The 17,884-nt window shown below is 43.9% G+C and overlaps 2 protein-coding genes across 4 annotated transcripts in view; both read left to right on the top strand.

Annotated features, from left to right (window-relative positions):
* The window catches only part of nacc2 (NACC family member 2), a 34,741-nt gene extending 25,791 nt beyond the window's left edge, over window positions 1-8,950 (top strand). For all 3 annotated transcript variants that reach the window (XM_080847446.1, XM_080847447.1, XM_080847448.1), the window contains exons 2-6: window positions 1,330-2,258; window positions 6,232-6,408; window positions 6,976-7,081; window positions 7,576-7,673; window positions 8,036-8,950. In XM_080847446.1, the coding sequence (XP_080703572.1) occupies window positions 1,382-2,258; window positions 6,232-6,408; window positions 6,976-7,081; window positions 7,576-7,673; window positions 8,036-8,571 (1,794 nt within the window). In that variant the 5' untranslated portion in view covers window positions 1,330-1,381 and the 3' untranslated portion in view covers window positions 8,572-8,950. The remainder of the gene's footprint in view (window positions 1-1,329; window positions 2,259-6,231; window positions 6,409-6,975; window positions 7,082-7,575; window positions 7,674-8,035) is intronic.
* Window positions 8,951-15,934: 6,984 nt separating this feature from the next.
* nup214 (nucleoporin 214) overlaps window positions 15,935-17,884 on the top strand; it is an 85,284-nt gene continuing 83,334 nt past the window's right edge. The window contains exons 1-3 of the mRNA XM_080847404.1: window positions 15,935-16,095; window positions 16,924-17,119; window positions 17,480-17,631. Of these exons, the coding sequence (XP_080703530.1) occupies window positions 16,054-16,095; window positions 16,924-17,119; window positions 17,480-17,631 (390 nt within the window). The 5' untranslated portion in view covers window positions 15,935-16,053. The remainder of the gene's footprint in view (window positions 16,096-16,923; window positions 17,120-17,479; window positions 17,632-17,884) is intronic.

The raw sequence follows: 17,884 nt of genomic DNA, 5'->3' as shown, positions 1-17,884 counted from the left end.
GACACGAAAAGCTATCGGAAAAGTTGTCTCAGCTCTCGAGAACATCAGAAAATTAAAAGGAGAACAAGAGTATTTTCTTGTAAGTTTTATGATTGGAAAGGACGTCGTAGCTCTTCTCCCAACTGGCTTTGGGAAGAGTTTAATCTACCGAATGCTTACTAAACGTTGCTGATTGGTTAAGGGAACTCCAATGATTTTAAACCTCAAGCTAAGCACCCGCTCATCTCGGAAACGAAAATGCATAGCGTTTTGCCAGACTGAAAGACGGAATGAAATGGAGTCACAGGCTGGTAATGGCCAGGCTAACCTTATCTGTCCTCTGAGTCTTTTTTTTCTAATTTACATTTACTTAATTTATCAGACAATACACAATGTTTCACACTCTGGGTTTGTCTGTGTTTATATTTTTCTGTCTGGCTCTGTCTTCCTTTCTTTCTCTCTCTCGCTCTTCTTTGTCTTTATTTCTCTTTCTACCCCCTAGGGCAGTGGTCCCCAAATGGCGGCCCGTGGGCCAGATCCGGCCCGGGTACGGCACATTTTTGGCCCGCGACGTCGTAAAAAAAAAAAAAAAAAAAAAAAAAGATTTTAAATTTTTTTTTTTTTTTTTTTTTTTTAAGATTAACGTTCTTTTTGGCCTCGCAAACTGTGTAGTAGGCTAACGTTACAGTTTGAGTGATGGTGAGCGCGATACGGCAAAATGTTTGATAAAAAGCTTCTGAATAGAAAGTTTACCTTTTAAAAGTTGTGCAAAAGAAGCGAGCTTCACTGTTGTCTGAAAATGTCAACGGGCAGCTTTTCAGCAGAGTCTGAAATGTGCACTTTGTAATTTTATTTTGTACACCCCTGTTTGGCAATGTTGTTTTTCAATAAAATAAAACATTGCATAAAGCAAGCCAATCCACTTTTCCATGATAAGAGCATTAAAATAAAATTTGCGATTAATTAATTTGCGATTAATCGTGATTAAATATTTTAATCGTTTGACAGCACTAATAAAAACTGTTATTTTTTTTAACCGCTGTCATTTTTTTGGGGGGGGGGGGGGGGGGGGGGGTTTGTTGGCCCTCAGCCTCACTTGCTTTACATAATTTGGCCCTTGGGGAAAAATAATTGGGGACCACTGCCCTAGGGTATGTAATCTTGTGGTCAGAAATTTGAATGTTTGAATACTGCTTTAATGTAAAAGAGGAAGATACTGGATTCCCTTTTTCTCATTCTCTCTTGCTCATTCCTTTCCCCCTCTCTTTCATTCACTCTTTATCTCTTTCTCCCTTTCCCTCACCCCTCACCCCTCGTCCTCACCTCTCTCCCTCTCTCCCCCTCTCACAGATGAGCCGTTGTGTGCCAAGTGCATCCCCAGTGCTCCTGTGACGGTGCCACCATGTCGCAGTTGCTCCATGTGGAGATCCCCAACTTCGGCAGCACGGTGCTGGGCTCCCTGAACGAGCAGCGCCTGCTCGGCCAGTACTGCGACGTCTCCATCATGGTCAAGGGCCAGGCCTTCAAGGCCCACCGCGCCGTGCTGGCCGCCAGCAGCCTCTACTTCCGCGACCTGTTCAGCGGCAGCTCCAAGACCCAGTTTGAGCTGCCATCCTCCGTCACCCCCTCCTGCTTCCAGCAGATCCTCTCCTTCTGCTACACTGGGAAGCTGACCATGGCGGCCAGCGAGCAACTGGTGGTGATGTACACCGCCGGCTACCTGCAGATCCAGCACATCGTGGAGCGCGGCATGGACCTGATGTTCAAGGCCAACTCGCCGCACTGCGACTCGCAGACGGCCGCCATGGAGGAGCCCGGCTCTGAGTCCCAGAGCCCCAACAACAACAACGCGGCCGCCTCGCTGCTGGCGTTCCCCGGCTGGTCGCCCTCCCTGCCCCTGCCCACGCGCCGCATCAAGCTGGAGGGGGGCGAGGGCGGGCCCCTCAACCTGCAGAGCCTCGGCCACGGCAAGCGTGGCACCAGCGAGAGCAACGGGGACACAGCGAGGGGCACTACCTTGGGGGGCAGCCGGGGAGGGACACTGCGAGGAAGCTCGCTGTTCTATGCCGCCGGAGGAGGCACCCCCATCTTTCCTGGGGTGCAGGCATATCCCCTGGTGCCAGGTGAGCGCTCAAGTCCCGGGGCGTCCAGCCTGCCCACTACGGACAGCCCCACCTCCTACCAGAACGAGGACGAGGAGTTTGAGGAGGAGCCGTACGACGGCATCACGGAGGAGGCCTACAGCCAGTTCTATGGACGCACGGCCAACCCCTACGGAAGTAAATATACATCAGAGTTTACATGTTCTTCTTAACTAGGTCTTAACATCATCCTCACTTACACTCCCTACTTCTACCACTCACTCATTTACTCCTTTCATTCTCAGTCATCCCTCTCAATCACTCATCACTCACTTTCTCCATCTCCCATGTTCTCCGTCACTCATTTACTCAGTTCATTCACTCAGTCATCCCTCTCACTACCTCAGTCAGTCATTTACCTCACTTTTATTCTTAGTCATCCCTCTCACTACCTCAGTCAGTCATTTACCTCACTTTTATTCTTAGTCATCCCTCTCACTACCTCAGTCAGTCCTTTACCTCACTTTTATTCTCCCTAATCACTCACTCAGTCTTGATCCTTCACTCACTCACTCCCTTTCTGCTTCACTCATTCACTCACTCACTCCCTTTCGATCTCACTCCTTCTGTCACTCCATCCCATTCTCCCTCACTCATTCACCCTCTCACTTGTTCAGACACTCACTCACTCATGGTCTTTCTCGGTTACCCACTCACAATCACCAACTCATTCACTCCCTTTCTGTCTCACTTATTCACCCACTCACTCACTCACTCCTTCCCATTCTCCCTCACTCATTTACCCACTCACTTCATCACTCACAGTCATCCATTCACTCAGTCATGCGGATTGGTTACCCACTCACACTCACTCACTCACTCAGATCCTCCCCGTCTCACTCCTTAACCCACTCACTTACTCAATCACTACTTCCCATTCTCCCTCACTCATTCACCCACTCACTTCATCACTCACAGTCATTCATTCACTAAGTCACGCTCATTCTTACCCACTCACAATCTCTCACTCACTCCCATCCTCCCTGTCTCACTCATTCACCCACTCTCTCAATCATCACTGTGGTGTGTGTGTGTGTGTGTGCAAAGTTGAAGCCCACTGAGCTGTTAAACTCCACACATTCTCCCCACTGTAAAATTGGACAGTGTTCTGTAACTAAACGCTTAACGCGTTTACAGCCCTGAAAAATTGGGAGATGAAGACGAGTCACGCATGGTGAGTGTGTCATTCTCACTGGTTCGCTCGCTCTCTGCTGGATGGAGGAGCAGGATGGAAAGTGTCATTTCACTATTAGAGCTCTTCCTCAGCATTAGTGCATTCTCCCAGCGTGAAATGAGCTGCTTCCCCCATGCCACAGCTCAAGGTGTGTGTGTGTGTGGGGGGGGGGGGGGGGAGAAAGCTGGTCTGCTACACTAGGTCAAATATTATATAACTGTCTTTTGGGAAATTGTTATTCTTCAAGCATTAATAAATATGATGGAGAAGAAAACATAATTAATCAGTCAGCCTAGAAAATTTGAAGAATGAAATGGATAGTGCTTTCTTCAGTCAAAAAAGTTCCAGAACAATCCAAATTCCCCCAAAAATCCAGTTTTTCATTTGTTTTTGCATACCACACCCCATGGATCCTGTATCCATGTTATTGCTGTGGTTATTTCTGTGAGCCTGTGCTGGGTGTCCTTGGTGGGTTTATCTGCAGTGCGTCTCTTTGTCCCGTGCTGAGCTGGCCTGCATCGTCATGATGTTATCATGGCCTGGCTCCGGCGGTTGCCGCAGCCCTCAGGCTGGGTTCGGCGCACATTGATGCCCACCTACCTACACACACACACAGACACATTTAGGGAAGGGACGTGGTACCACTGGATTTTTGCTGGATCAGGGCCGTATGCAGTCCGGATCAGGGCCGGCTCTGCTGCTATGTGGTTTTTAGGGGCTTCATTTAGATGCATCTCTCCTGCAGGTGTTTGTCCCATGGCGGGTTCGAGTTTCAGCGCTTTCTGATATCCATTCTCTCTTTAATGAGTTAGGACGCAAGAGGGTGACATTGTGGGATATATGAGAACAGTAGTGTGAGTATGGGGCGGGTGGGGGGGATTAGTGCTTGTGTGTGTGAGTGTGTGTGAGTGTGTGCATACACGTTTGCATGTGTGTGTGCTTTTGTGTGCAATTTGTATTAGTGTGTGTGTGTGTGTGTGTGTGTGCCTGTGTGATTGACAGTTTGCAGAGGTCAAATAAAAGAGACACAGGGTAGAATAAGACATCCACACCATATTTTAGCAAATTTAGCACAAGTGCAACAGAAGGGCATGTGAGAGTGGGTATCCATGACACCAGCACGGCTGCCAAAACCCTGTGCCTGCACTTTGGGGATGTTTCCATGCTCCTGTTTTAACTTGGGGTAGAACTTTTTGCTCAAAGAGCTGGCATAAGACAATCATCCTCATGCACATTGTCAAGTACATGTCATGTATTCACATGTTTTCATGTAGCAGATGCTTTTATCCAAAGCAACTTCCAAGTGTGGAACAACAACAACTGTGAAGTGGGGGGGGCTGGTTGAGAGCAAGCGCAACAATACAAATTCCACTAAAACTGCCACAAGTTCCATAGAGAACAAAAAGAAGCAGAAGCGCTGTACCGTAGGAGGTATTGTTAGCCCCCTTGAAGGGAGCTCACATTGAATTCTAAGCATAGTGCTGAGGAGTTGTTGGGCTGGTGGTAAAGATGTGGCACAGCGGGGGAATAACGCCAGTTTAGCTCGTAGTCACCATTCACCACCACCACCATAACGGCAGGTCTTTAACCTCACTATAGCTGCACGTCTCTTTAACGTCACTATAGCCACACTTCTCGTCAACCTCACTATCGCCGCACTTCTCTTTAACCTCACTATCGCCGCACTTCTATTCAACATAACTATAGCCACACTCCACTTAAACCTCACTATCGCCGCACTTCTCTTTAACATAACTATAGCCACACTCCACTTAAACCTCACTATCGCCGCACTTCTCTTTAACATAACTATAGCCACACTCCACTTAAACCTCACTATCGCCGCACTTCTCTTTAACATAACTATAGCCACACTCCACTTAAACCTCACTATCGCCGCACTTCTCTTTAACCTCACTATAGCTGCTCTTCTCTTTAACATCACTATAGCCACACTTCTTTATACTAGTTGGTTTTTAACATCTTTATAGCCGCACTTCTCTTTAACCTCACTATAGCCGCACTTCTCTTTAACGTCAGTATTACCGCACTTCTCCATACCAGCAGGTCTTTGCCGTCACTGAGGTGGTGAGTCAGTAGTGGTCATCCATACATTCGGGTGACATCAGAAAAGACACACACATCCACCATAGACACCACCATTGTTTTGATTTTATGTTAGAATATTTTTGATGTAGTATAATGGCTCCCTCTCATTTCTGCTATACTAACACTTGATGTGGACTCAACTTGATTTAGTAACATTTGATGTACAACCTATTTCTACTCTAGTAACACTTAATGTTGTCTCCAGTGCAATCTTGAGATGACTTATCTCTTCTTCAGTAACACTTGATGTTGTCTCCAGTGCAATCTTGAGATGACTTATCTCTTCTTCAGTAACACTTAATGTTGTCTCCAGTGCAATCTTGAGATGACTTATCTCTTCTTCAGTAACACTTAATGTTGTCTCCAGTGCAATCTTGAGATGACTTATCTCTTCTTCAGTAACACTTAATGTTGTCTCCAGTGCAATCTTGAGATGACTTATCTCTTCTTCAGTAACACTTAATGTTGTCTCCAGTGCAATCTTGAGATGACTTATCTCTTCTTCAGTAACACTTAATGTTGTCTCCAGTGCAATCTTGAGATGACTTATCTCTTCTTCAGTAACACTTAATGTTGTCTCCAGTGCAATCTTGAGATGACTTATCTCTTGTTCAGTAACACTTGATGTTGTCTCCAGTGCAATCTTGAGATGACTTATCTCTTGTTCAGTAACACTTGATGTTGTAGTAACGCTTCATGCCATTTCCAGATGGCTTATTTCATGTTTAGTCACATCTTACGTTGTCATCAGTGCAATGCTGAGATGGCGTCGATGCTCTCTCCAGGCACATTTCTGCTGTAATAGCTAACGCTTGATGTCATCTCCAGTGCAGGACAAACCTGAGATGGCGGCCATGCCCATCTCTCTGGAGAGCCGAAACTGTGTGCTGCTCCGCAGGGACCTGGTGGCGCTGCCCGCCAGCCTAATCAGTCAGATCGGGTATCGATGCCACCCTAAACTGTATACAGAGGGAGACCCAGGGGAGAAGCTGGAGCTGGTGGCAGGTGATGTGCCCTCCCTTATTCTAACGCAATGGACAGCTGTTGGCTAGTGTTACCCGTGTGTATGTGCGTGTGCGTGTGCGTGTGTGTCTGTGTGTGTGTGTATGTACGGATGTGTGTGTGTGTGTGTGTGTGTGTGTGTGTGTGTGTGTATGTACGGATGTGTGTGTGTGTGTGTGTGTGTGTGTGTGTGTGTGTGAGAGAGAGTGTGTCATGCGTACGTGCATGACCTAACGTGTGTGGAAAAAAACTGTTATGAAAGTTGTATGAGGTCAGTAAGCCTGCTAGTCACCCCGTAAATAAATATAGCTATCATTAGTCCCAGTAATGGATCATTCCGATGACAGCCACATGAAATCAGATTTATAGCTGAACTAAAAGTTCATAAAATCATAACTAAGTGATTAAGGGTAACATTTTTAAGTTGCTCCGCTGAGCTGAAGAAAACTTAAAGATTGATGCTAAAAAAAACTGAGAGATACAGTTTGTCATATGAAAGCATTCATGCTGACAGATTTCTTCACACACACACACACACACACACACACACACACGTTCTCTGTGTTTCAGGCTCTGGGGTGTTTATGACTCGAGGACAGCTGATGAACTGTCACCTGTGTGCTGGCATCAAACACAAGGTGCTGCTGCGACGCCTGCTCGCCACCTTCTTCGACAGGTCAGTGTTGACAGGAAGGCAAATGTCCTCAGACCACTGCATACCATTTAAGAACTCAACTTCGCCGTCATGAATACAGGGGGCAACGAGGACTTGTCTCCTTTTAAATAGAAAAAGGTTTTTACTCCTACCATTTTATGGAAGTTGCACATGTTGAAGAGCCGGATGACTCTTCTTGTCGCCAGTGCGTTTTTGGAAAACAAAATGACACCTATGCAAACCATCTTATGAAATATGTGAAGGAGGGTAAAGATGGTGGTTTATTCAACTTGTCTTAGCGTCCAGTTGCTGAAGCAGTTTTGTGATGTCTTAGCACTCAGTACAAAGGATTTTAAATAAATGGTAAAGCACCCCGACCTGTGACAGTACACATAGCTACACAGAATAAGGTCTTTGTGTCAAGGTGGTGAGAGGTGGTTGATAAGAGCTCACTGTGTTTTCTTGTGAGAATGGTTTTCACGACTCCCCCTGGTGGTTGGTTTGTGCACACACAGGAACACTCTGGCCAACAGTTGTGGGACGGGAATCCGTTCGTCCACCAGCGATCCCAGTCGAAAGCCTCTGGATAGCAGAGTCCTCAACGCTGTCAAATGTGAGTCTCATATTTCAGTTTTTAGTCTCCTGGAAGAATCTCTTATCCATACTCTCATTTAAGTCCAAAGAACATACGACTGATTTATTTTACACGTGTATAAATAATTGAACAAAGAGCTGGTTGGATTCAGTATATTTACTGTATATTTAATAGATGTTATAACATGTATCGTGGTCTATATGATGAATACATATCCTGTTTATGTTGATTCTTAAACACTTAACTTTATATTTATTTTAATGTTCTCTGTGATCTGATCTCCCTTCTTTTACTCATCACTCGTTATCCTCCACTGCTCTCCCACTTCCATCCCTCTCTCTCCCTCTCTCTCTCTCTCTCTCTCTCTCTCTCTCTCTCAGTGTACTGTCAGAACTTCGCCCCCAACTTCAAGGAAAGCGAGATGAACGTGATTGCTGCCGACATGTGCACTAACGCGCGACGCGTGCGGAAGCGCTGGCTGCCCAAGATCAAGTCCATGCTGCCTGACGGCATGGAGGTGTACCGCAGCAGCAGCAGCATTAGCAGCGCCGCCGCTGCTACAGGACTCAGCCTGGCCCTTGCCGGAGCGTCGGGCTCCATGGTACCCCTGCCCTTCGAGGCTGAGCTGAAAGCCCTGTATGGGGAGCGCAAAGACCCCCTGAGAACTCACCTCCAGCTAAACGGAGCCAGCCCGGGCCCCAGTCCCCCCTCAGACGGCCCCGAGGGAGAGCTAGTGGGGGCCCACGGGGGGGAGGAGGAGGCAGAGGAGGAAGAGGAGCCGTCAGCGGAGGGAGTGGATGCGGCGCTGGTGTCGGTGTCCCAGCCGCTCATTCCAGGCGGGGAGGCGACGAGTGTCCTGCAGGACGGACAGAGCGGCGCCGAGTTCCCCGAAGGGCTGAGGATTAACGGGCAGTAGCCACCGCCCACTTCAGGAAGCCTTCATCTTCCGCTCCTCATATTCCTCCTTCGCTCCCTCCCGCTTCCTCCGTTCTGCTTCTCCTTCTCTTCCTTCTTCGTACAGCCACACCCCTGCTCTCCAAAGGGAACCTCCCCACGTCAGAAACACAAAGTTCAAACAGTACAAACAGGCAGACACACTGGTGGCCCTTAGGAATCAAGTGAGTGGTGCATTCACTCTGAACAAACACAGGCAAGGCTTAACTCGCGCGTGCACACACACACACACACACACACACACACACACACACACACACACACACACACACACACACACACACACACACACACACACACACACACACACACACACACACACACACACACACACACACACACACACACAGAGAGAGATAGACACTGGCTCTGGAACTGGCCCAGATCTGGCACTAAGAGTTTCCAGAGTCACCATCTATCAGGGAACTGACATCCTAGCTGCTCATCAACACAGCAAACGTGCACTAAAAGGGCACGCTGCACCACACTGAGAGTAGTCAACACAAAGTAACTAGTCCTATCTACAGCAGGGGTCATAGTAAGGCTCAAACAAAACAACACTATGTATTTGGTGTGTGTTAAAATTGTAATATAAGAACGCATTGTAACATTGATATAAGAATACATTTGAATAGAAACACATTTTGTACAAGTGGTTCCGTCTTTCTAGAAAAGCTGCTTGGGATGAGGGAAATATTCTCAGAATCACTGAAAGTGGCCTTGAATTACTATTTAGTATGTAATTTAAATAAAGTCTTTAATATCTTTAGGGTTAGCCTTGTGTCAGCCCAGCATTTTAAACAAGTGGAGAAATAATCTAAATTGTAGCTGAATGGCTGCAATGAGAAAGGGCTGCATGTATGTGGTGCAGTTTATGAGATTCCCTCCCTTCATATAAAAAGCATAGAACTGTCTGTTAGCTGATCATCAGAGTATCTATAAACTCTCATTGTGTCAGAGTCAATTAATCAAAGCAATGCCTGTGTCTGTTTAGATGTCAATACACACACACACACAAACACATAAACAGTACGTACAGTCACACCCCACACACACTGATTACTGATTAACACTCACACACAGAGGCGCGCACACACACACACACACACACACACACACACACACACACACATTCATAGAGAACTTTTCACTCCAAGTCACAGCTGATACTGGTACAGATGCAACTGACAGTGATAAGATGGCAGACTAGCTTTTGCTGCACCACGCAAACCCTGCAATGAGAGCAAACAAACAAACTAAAACCTTCATAATCACTCAGAATATATTGCCAGAATATGCACAAAAATGCTTGCATGCATAATGAATAGAAAAACAAACAGACAAACTGTCTCTAATTACGCTTCGTCAACAAAAGAAATTGCTACTATTGCCTGAGGATGTATTCTTAAAGGATTCTTTTAACCGTTTTTTCTGTATCCAGACACATTTGTTATGGCTTTGACTGTGGAGGAAAGTCTTGTCCATATGCTCAAGGGGGAGAAGCAGAGGATCCTTTTTATTTTCAGTGAACGCGTGAAGAATCGGAGCCTTTGCATTTTCCTTCTGATTCGGTAAATTATTTAATGAAACTACTACAAATGTTTTAGTCTGCTGGCTTTGTTGCATTTGCACTTGAAGAGGAAAAACGAGAGAGGCTGCTGTGGTTTGACTTCGGGAGCTGCCAAGTCCAGACTGTTAATAGGAAGAATTGTTCAACCCCCTGCCCTCCCTCTTTCTTTTCTATTGTCTGCCTCTTGTGTTTGTTGAAATGAAGCGTACAGTCACACTAGCAATGATGACTAGCACCACAGCACGGCACAACATAGCACGCAGAGGCAAGGGAGAGCCGCACCGAGACACCACAGGTGCTGAGCCCCTTCCCAATTTGTTTCTTTTGTTTTGTTTGGATTTCGTTTTCATTTTGTTTCTGCGCTTGGAAATGTTTGACTCTCTGGTCCGAGAGAGAAAATGACACAAATGAATATGGCTTTTGCAGGGAGTGTAAAGCCCTCCCTCTCTCAAGTACAAACAGCACCCTATGTATGTATGTATGTATGTATGTATGTATGTATGTTTTTAAACCTGAAACACGGTGTGTCATGATCAGACAAAGACGAAACAAACTGTTTTTAGCACATCAAGGGAAAGATGGTGCCAGCGTGTGAAGAGTGCAGTTTGACTACACATGCGTCATGACCTGGCGACGACAGTGCGTTGTTTCACTCTGTCCTAGGGACAACAACTTCCCCTCATGAACAGAAGTCTAATGAACACAGCGGGTTGATATTGAGAGCAGCTGGCAATTTATAGCAATTGTTTGTTGGGACTTTTGTTTTATCGTTTCCTAATTTCATAGATCAGTCCAGAAAAGTATGGAATACATTTCACGCATGAAAAAAAAAACACGTTGCACATGTATTTTTATACATGGACATTTTTGCCAAATTTGGTTATCAAAAACACTCAAATGATGCAGTTATTGCCTGTCACCTGTTCTTTGCATGCCGTTCACATTTCCGACTGTCTTGTGCCATTGAGAACAGACCAGCGCAGCGATGTTGTGTTTAACAGGCACATCTTGAACAGGGGGGGGAATGCTTTGGGGATGGTCTGCTTTTTTCAAAAGGAGCACAGGGTGTTTTTGCTGCACTAGGAAATGAAAACGTTTACAAGGGTGTTTGTGAGAGTTACAATCCAACACACAGGGCAAGGGTTGGGCGAAGAGGATGGTCAAGTGAATGTAAGGACTGCCCCAGCTCAATGTACACACACACACACACACACACAAACACACACATACACATACCAGTGCTCTGTGAACTCTTTCTGGATGGAGTGGTAAGGTGGTGCTTATTCCTCACATCGGATTCGGGCCTAATACTCTCACACACACACACACACACACACACACACACACACACACACACACACACACACACACACGTGGCCGCTCCTTGTGTTGTCTACATAGTGGAGTCTGTACTGTAATCTCAGAAAGGCAAAGAAAGGGTCTTCCATTGCCATGGAACACTGCATTAGCAACCTCTGATTAGGACTGGTGGCAAAGTTTTTTTTAAGTAAAGTGTTTTTGTGGAAAATAATGAGTCTAAACAGCAACATAATTATAGTTCTCTGCTGGGGTCTCAAGGAAGACCGTTAAACTCTGCATGCCTGATTTCCATTAGCTGGTCATACAGTCATTCTTCCAGTTTCTTCAGATGAAGGGGCAGTCCACATTTGTATGTGTTTTTTTAATGGAGTTTGAAACATGCTTTCCCATAAAGCCCAGTGCAACGCAAAACTGTTTAATCCTTCATGTAAAGGCAGGCAGAGAGTGGAATTCTTCATATAAGGACAGAAAAACTGTCACTTATGTTGGTGAGGGGTGTGGTTCAGTGCCTTATTTTAGAGGATAGGGAATGGATTTGCACACGAGCTTGCTTACAGCACTGCGAAAATAAGACAAAAACGTCTTTTAGATGTAGTTTCGCAAGGAACCCCTCACCCTGGACATGACTGTCTTTCCTGTTGTGTACACAGGTTCTTTAAGGGTCAGACAATGGCTGCGTCTTGCTCCTCTTTAAAGAAACTCAGCACTGTTCTGCCTATGCTTGTAGAAAGAAGTAGTGAAAAAGAACTGTATGATACTCTTGTAATCTCCTCTGAAGTCATCCATTTTGCTATGTTCCATTGTAGTAATCGATGTGTCAATTCATGTGAAAACCTTAAGTACTGTTTAATTTTCTTGGATAGGCTTGTACAAATCTAGCGACAACGGAGTCAAAGCTTGCCATTTATACATACAGTATTGATAAGAAAAGGTCACTAGGTAAAAGATATCAATAATGACACATTTCTCATAGATAATTAATCACATCCTGTAATAATTGACTGAATTATTTTCAAATTCAGTAAACGATGCTGTTTTCAAACGTCACTCAAATATGGTTTGACAATTATCAAATCAATCCAACTGTCAGCCCATTTACCTAGAGGGATAGTTCACACCAAAATGAAAAAAATCTACCATTGTCTTCTCAATGTCATGTCCGTGGTCACTCACAAATACTACTGCTAAATGAGTTGTCCAGCAAAGTGTTAGTGACCAGAAAGAAGTGGCCACCTCTTGCTTACTTGACAGGAAAATGATACCACCATTCACTAATATGACCGGAATAACACACACTGCCCCACAAGAGAAAAAAACATATAGAGACATGGGGAGGAGTGGAAAAAGATAGCATTTTCATTTCTGGGTGAACTCTCCCTTTCACATGACATGTTTGAAAAAAAGACATCCCCTGTCATCATTTCAGTGACGCGCAAATAATGTTTTGTCCTTTTTGTTTTGTTTTGTTTTGTTAATGCCACATACCTGTGTGTGTGTTGGTTTTAATCCAGTTGCCCACATGTCGACCCCTAACTCTTTTCTGAGAATGCGAGAGCGCTGAAATAATGTGACGTTGCACTAGAAGCTGAGCGTGAACTCAGAGAATGTCAAGGCTAGCACGTAGAGGTTGGGCTCTGTTTGTGATAGCTTCTGTATACTTGTCCAGTATGCACCACGCTAATTTATTGACGTACATTTACGTGGTTGCAGCTTTGTCCTTAAAAAAATAGACCTTTGGTCTCTAAAGATCAGCACTACTTGCTAATGTAATTGCTTTTGCACAATGTCAAGGTTAGTGGTTGGCTCTTGACAAAAACCTGCGAACAGGTTTGAGAGGGGGCACATATGGGCTAGTTTAGCCTCTGCAGCCTCTATCTGTAATATATTTAACACTGTGCATGTGTGCAGTGCGCTGTTGGTGTACACGGCACCTCACCAAATTGCTTTCACTGTAGATGCAATACCAAACCTCTGTAAAAGTGGACAGAGCTCTGGCAGGGGAGCTGCATCTCAACGATGCCCTGGTTTAAGGTCATTGAGGTCCCACACACGGTATAGGTGTAGTTGGTTTGGTTCACAAAACTTCCCCTAAAAGTTCCACTAGTGTGTATTTGCAGAGGTAAATCTGGTTTGACACTGTTTGGGTCATTCATTGTCATACCAGTTACTGTTATCAATAGAATATTCAATTCTAGAATCAAAACCAAAATGACTGGCTGCCATGAACTATTTAGTTTGTTTGCTCATCAATGTGTAGCCATCAGTAGGATGACCCAGAGCACAAACCAATTCTGTCTCGATGTATTTGGAATCACGTAAACTTGTTTTTTACAGTGTACTAATGATACGTGTAAAATTCAACCACATTCAATTAAACTGCACTAACTTCGAGTGTCCTTGTTCTAGGAAATAATGCCAGCACTTTAAGAGAAAAAAAGAGGAATGATGATTATATCCTTCAGAAGATTTGTATGTGTGGAAGTTGTGGAGGTGCAGGAGAGCAAACCTTCAAAGCCATGTGTTCAGAGCGCTGACAATCAAAGGAAAAGGGCACTAAAGGCTGATCTGCCAGGGATGGCTTAGCTCCTGTGAATTCTGCCTTGCAGCTTTGCTTATTTGTATGTATGCTAGTCAAGGCTGGTGGCTTGTTGTTGTCATGCCAACTTTGGTCCTCGAGGTAACCGGGGCAACTTCAGACTGCACACCACATTGTTTGGTCTGTGGAGGGTTGCGGAAGGACATGATATGAGCGATCGAGCTGATCGATTGGTGTCAGAATCTTAAACTTTGTCAACCTTGAGGATTGAGCCATGCTTCGCCCCAAAGGGCTGTAACCATGCAAACTTGGAAGTGAGTGTTTCAGTGTAAAATAAAAAAGAAACAAAACAAAGCAAAACTAATGGAGCTCTGCACCTTCCTAATTATATATATATATATATATATATATATATATATATATATATATATATATATATAAAAGTGTTCTATATGCGCCTTTTGACTCAAGCAACAAATGTAACCCTAATGCAAAATGCCAATTTTGATGTTACAATAAATTACTTTAATGAACTGTTCATGTTTTTTCTCCCTCTTCCACCAAATTCAGTTTGGATTGACATTGTGTAGTTTATTAAGTAACTGATTTCTTTTCAGATGCAATACTGAAATGTCTGCTTTCTAATAAAACTCCTTACTTCACCATTTCATGTCCTCACTGGGTTCTCTGTGTGTGTTTGTGTGTGTAGAAAGAAAGAAACAGCCGTCTCAAGTGTTATTATGCCCAGGAAGAATTGATGATTAAAATTAAATTAAATAAAAAAAATCTTTAATAAAAAAAAATGGGAGTTTAAAATAATGTGAAGCATTTATACATATTGTCAACAAATAGCTACATTTCAGGGAACAGGTCCATGTTGCACAGTTGTTGTATTTGAACTCAGTTATAATAATAATAATAATAATAATAATAATAATATAGAACAGAGAAAGAATAGAAAGGCTTTTATTGTCATTGTATTTGCATACAACGGAATTTGGAGAGCTGCTCCTGTCGGTGCGACGAGGGACAACATATAACACAATAACAACATATAACACAACAATAGTAGCCTACAAATAGCTAAATATAACATATATATATGTTAAGAGTTCAATAAAGTGCGGCGGTAGGCCTATAGATTCCACGTAGGCTACTTCCCTGAAGTGATTTACAATAAAGCTCTGCAAAGCGCCTTGAGACAATTGTAATTGTTATGGCGCTATAAATACAATTGAATTGAATAAATACAGTTACATTTTGTTTATGAAGTGTAAGTTGACTGAGATGGCATAAGAGACTTGCAGTAGAATAAAGTGATTAGTGTATTAATAATGCAGAATGAAATTCTACGTTTAAAGCATGTCTGTGTTTAAAGTTCCGATTGCAGTATTTGGAAAAACTGTCCTTAAGACGCGTGGTCCTTGCTCTGGAGGACCTGTGGGAGAGTAAACAGGTGGTGACCTGGGTGAGATGAGTCTTTCATGATGTTATTGGCCCTGTCGAGGAAGCGGGAGCGGGCAATGACTTCCAGGGAGGGCAGTGAGCAGCCAGTGATTTTTTTTGGGCTGTGTTGATGACTCTTTGGAGGGCTCTCTTGTCTGCCGCAGTGCAAACGGAGTAGGCTACCACGCCGAGATAATAATTATACATTATGTATACATGATTCACATTAGTTTTAACTCCTAAAAGAATATATTTCTATTTCGAGGGCAAACAATGTTCTCTCTACTCTCAGGTTATATCGCGTAAGGAGTTTGGTATCACCCATAGGCCACTGAAAAATAATCAAATCCAGTTCTCCTGGATCCGCCTCAAGTCGCAACTCTGCTAGTGATTATTTCTGCCTGGAGAGAACCTAGCTGCGTCATTTCCGAAACAAGAGCGCGGTATGGGTACATGACAGATAGCTCCACACTATCAGTTCTTGTCTCAAAACTTTGTTACAAAGTAGTTGGAATTTGTTTTCATCTTTGATTTTTTGGCACTGAGGTGCCACCGAGTTACTGTGATTCAAAATGAGTGACGACCCTGACTCTTTCCCCGAGAGGGAAATGAAGGTAAGAAGGGATGTTATACTGTCATGATGACACATTAGCTTAAGTTAGCTGTTGTAATGCTGCAGATATTTAGCAAGACATGTTGGCTGGTTATGTGTGTTGGCGCACATTTAAAGACGTTAAGTAGTACATTGACAGTACGGTTTACAGCTTAATATTGTTTGATGTATGTTGAGGTAATGTCACAGACCGTCACGAAGGTTATTTCACCTTTTTAAGATTGGGCCATGGAAGTAGCTAACAGTCAGCTAATGTTAGCTAGATGGCTATTTGCTATCTACTGTCCCAGACTAGGATAACTTGAGCTGTCTAGTCTAGCCTTTTCGCTCACGTTTGTTGTGTATTGCTAACTGGGTAGGTAAGTCGAGTTTGGAACTTTGAAAACTTTCGAACTAAATCTGCACTGATTTTTTTGGAATTATTTATCCATCGTTGCATTTGCAGAAAATGCAACGATGTGTGGCTAAACTCTTATGGGTAGCGTTGTACAAGTTAGCTGTCGTAATGCTACACATTGCTCCAGCTAGCTAACATATTTTACCAGGATTATATGCCTAACTTCGTTAGGTTTGTCATTGAAGTATCTTAAGTTTTTTTTTTTCAGATCTAATGTTTGCGATGTCATTTTACTTATATTGTTTTGTCTTAACCCAGCATGTGTTAAGCTTTAATTTAAAGACTTAGACCTGCTAGCTGGCAAGATACAATGTCACTTGCAGTGATGGAAACACATGCACTTTTTTTGTTATTCCGCTATGACTAACTAACTGTTAACATACTCTGTGCAGCATACTAAACGTGTGCCATCGCGTATATTTCGCATTGCAGGATTTTCAATTCCGACAGATGAAGAAAATCCGCGTCTTTGACTCACCAGAAGATTTACCAAAAGGCAGATCCGGTTTGCTAGCAATCTCAAACAAGTATGGGTTAACTTTTGTGGGGCTTGACAGGACGCTTAAAGTCTACTTGACGAAGGATATTATTGCTGTCGGAAAAGTGGAAGGCAACCCAAATGAAATAGGTAAGTGAGAACCTTTCACATGGCCCAGGCCCAAAATAAGATAAATATTAAATATATATCCGGAGCCTCATGTACAAAGATATACACTTTAGATCCTTAGCTCACATTGACAGTTCATCCTTTAGCGTTACTGATCTTAACTAAAGTAACATTACCTTGCTGTTACAAATACAAATATACAGGTCAACTGTGTGGAGTGTGCCTTTTCTCTTCATTCTCTGTTTTCACAGCACAGGAAAAAAAAGTAGCATCCAGAGTAGCTGGGACTGAACTGTCTTCTGCTTTGGGTCTCTCCTCCTCCTACCCCCCATCGCTGTCCCTCCTCTCATCATTTCTCTCCTTCTCTGTCCTTGTCTTTAGTGGAGGGGGTGAAAGCTCTGGAGGTTTCTGTGGAGTTGCCCTTGCATCATGTGGCTCTGAGCTGTGATGAGCTCACCCTGTCCGTGTGTGGGATGTCTGAGGAGGCAGGCCTCTCCATGGCTTTCTATGATGTCCGCACCTTCCTCAACAAGGTAACACCAGATGTGTAGAATTAGCCATACCTCACTTTGGCAAAAAAGCAGCATCTGACATCTGTATTTCATGCCCTCAGTATAGATGACTTAACCATATTGAATACTTATTGCTTCAGTGGTTAGAACTCCTTTATCCTCACTTCCCCAAACCATGCATAAGATTGTTGAATTTGATCATTCAAAACCTTTAAGGAAACCATTGTTGGATTTTGATGTTTTCAAACCAATTCCGTTGTGTTTCTTATCTAGA

The sequence above is a fragment of the Sprattus sprattus genome (genome assembly GCF_963457725.1).
Source record: "Sprattus sprattus genome assembly, chromosome: 11".
Lineage (NCBI taxonomy): Eukaryota > Metazoa > Chordata > Actinopteri > Clupeiformes > Clupeidae > Sprattus > Sprattus sprattus.
The sequence above is the reverse complement of the archived record's forward strand: the minus strand, read 5'-3'. Positions and strand labels throughout refer to the sequence as shown.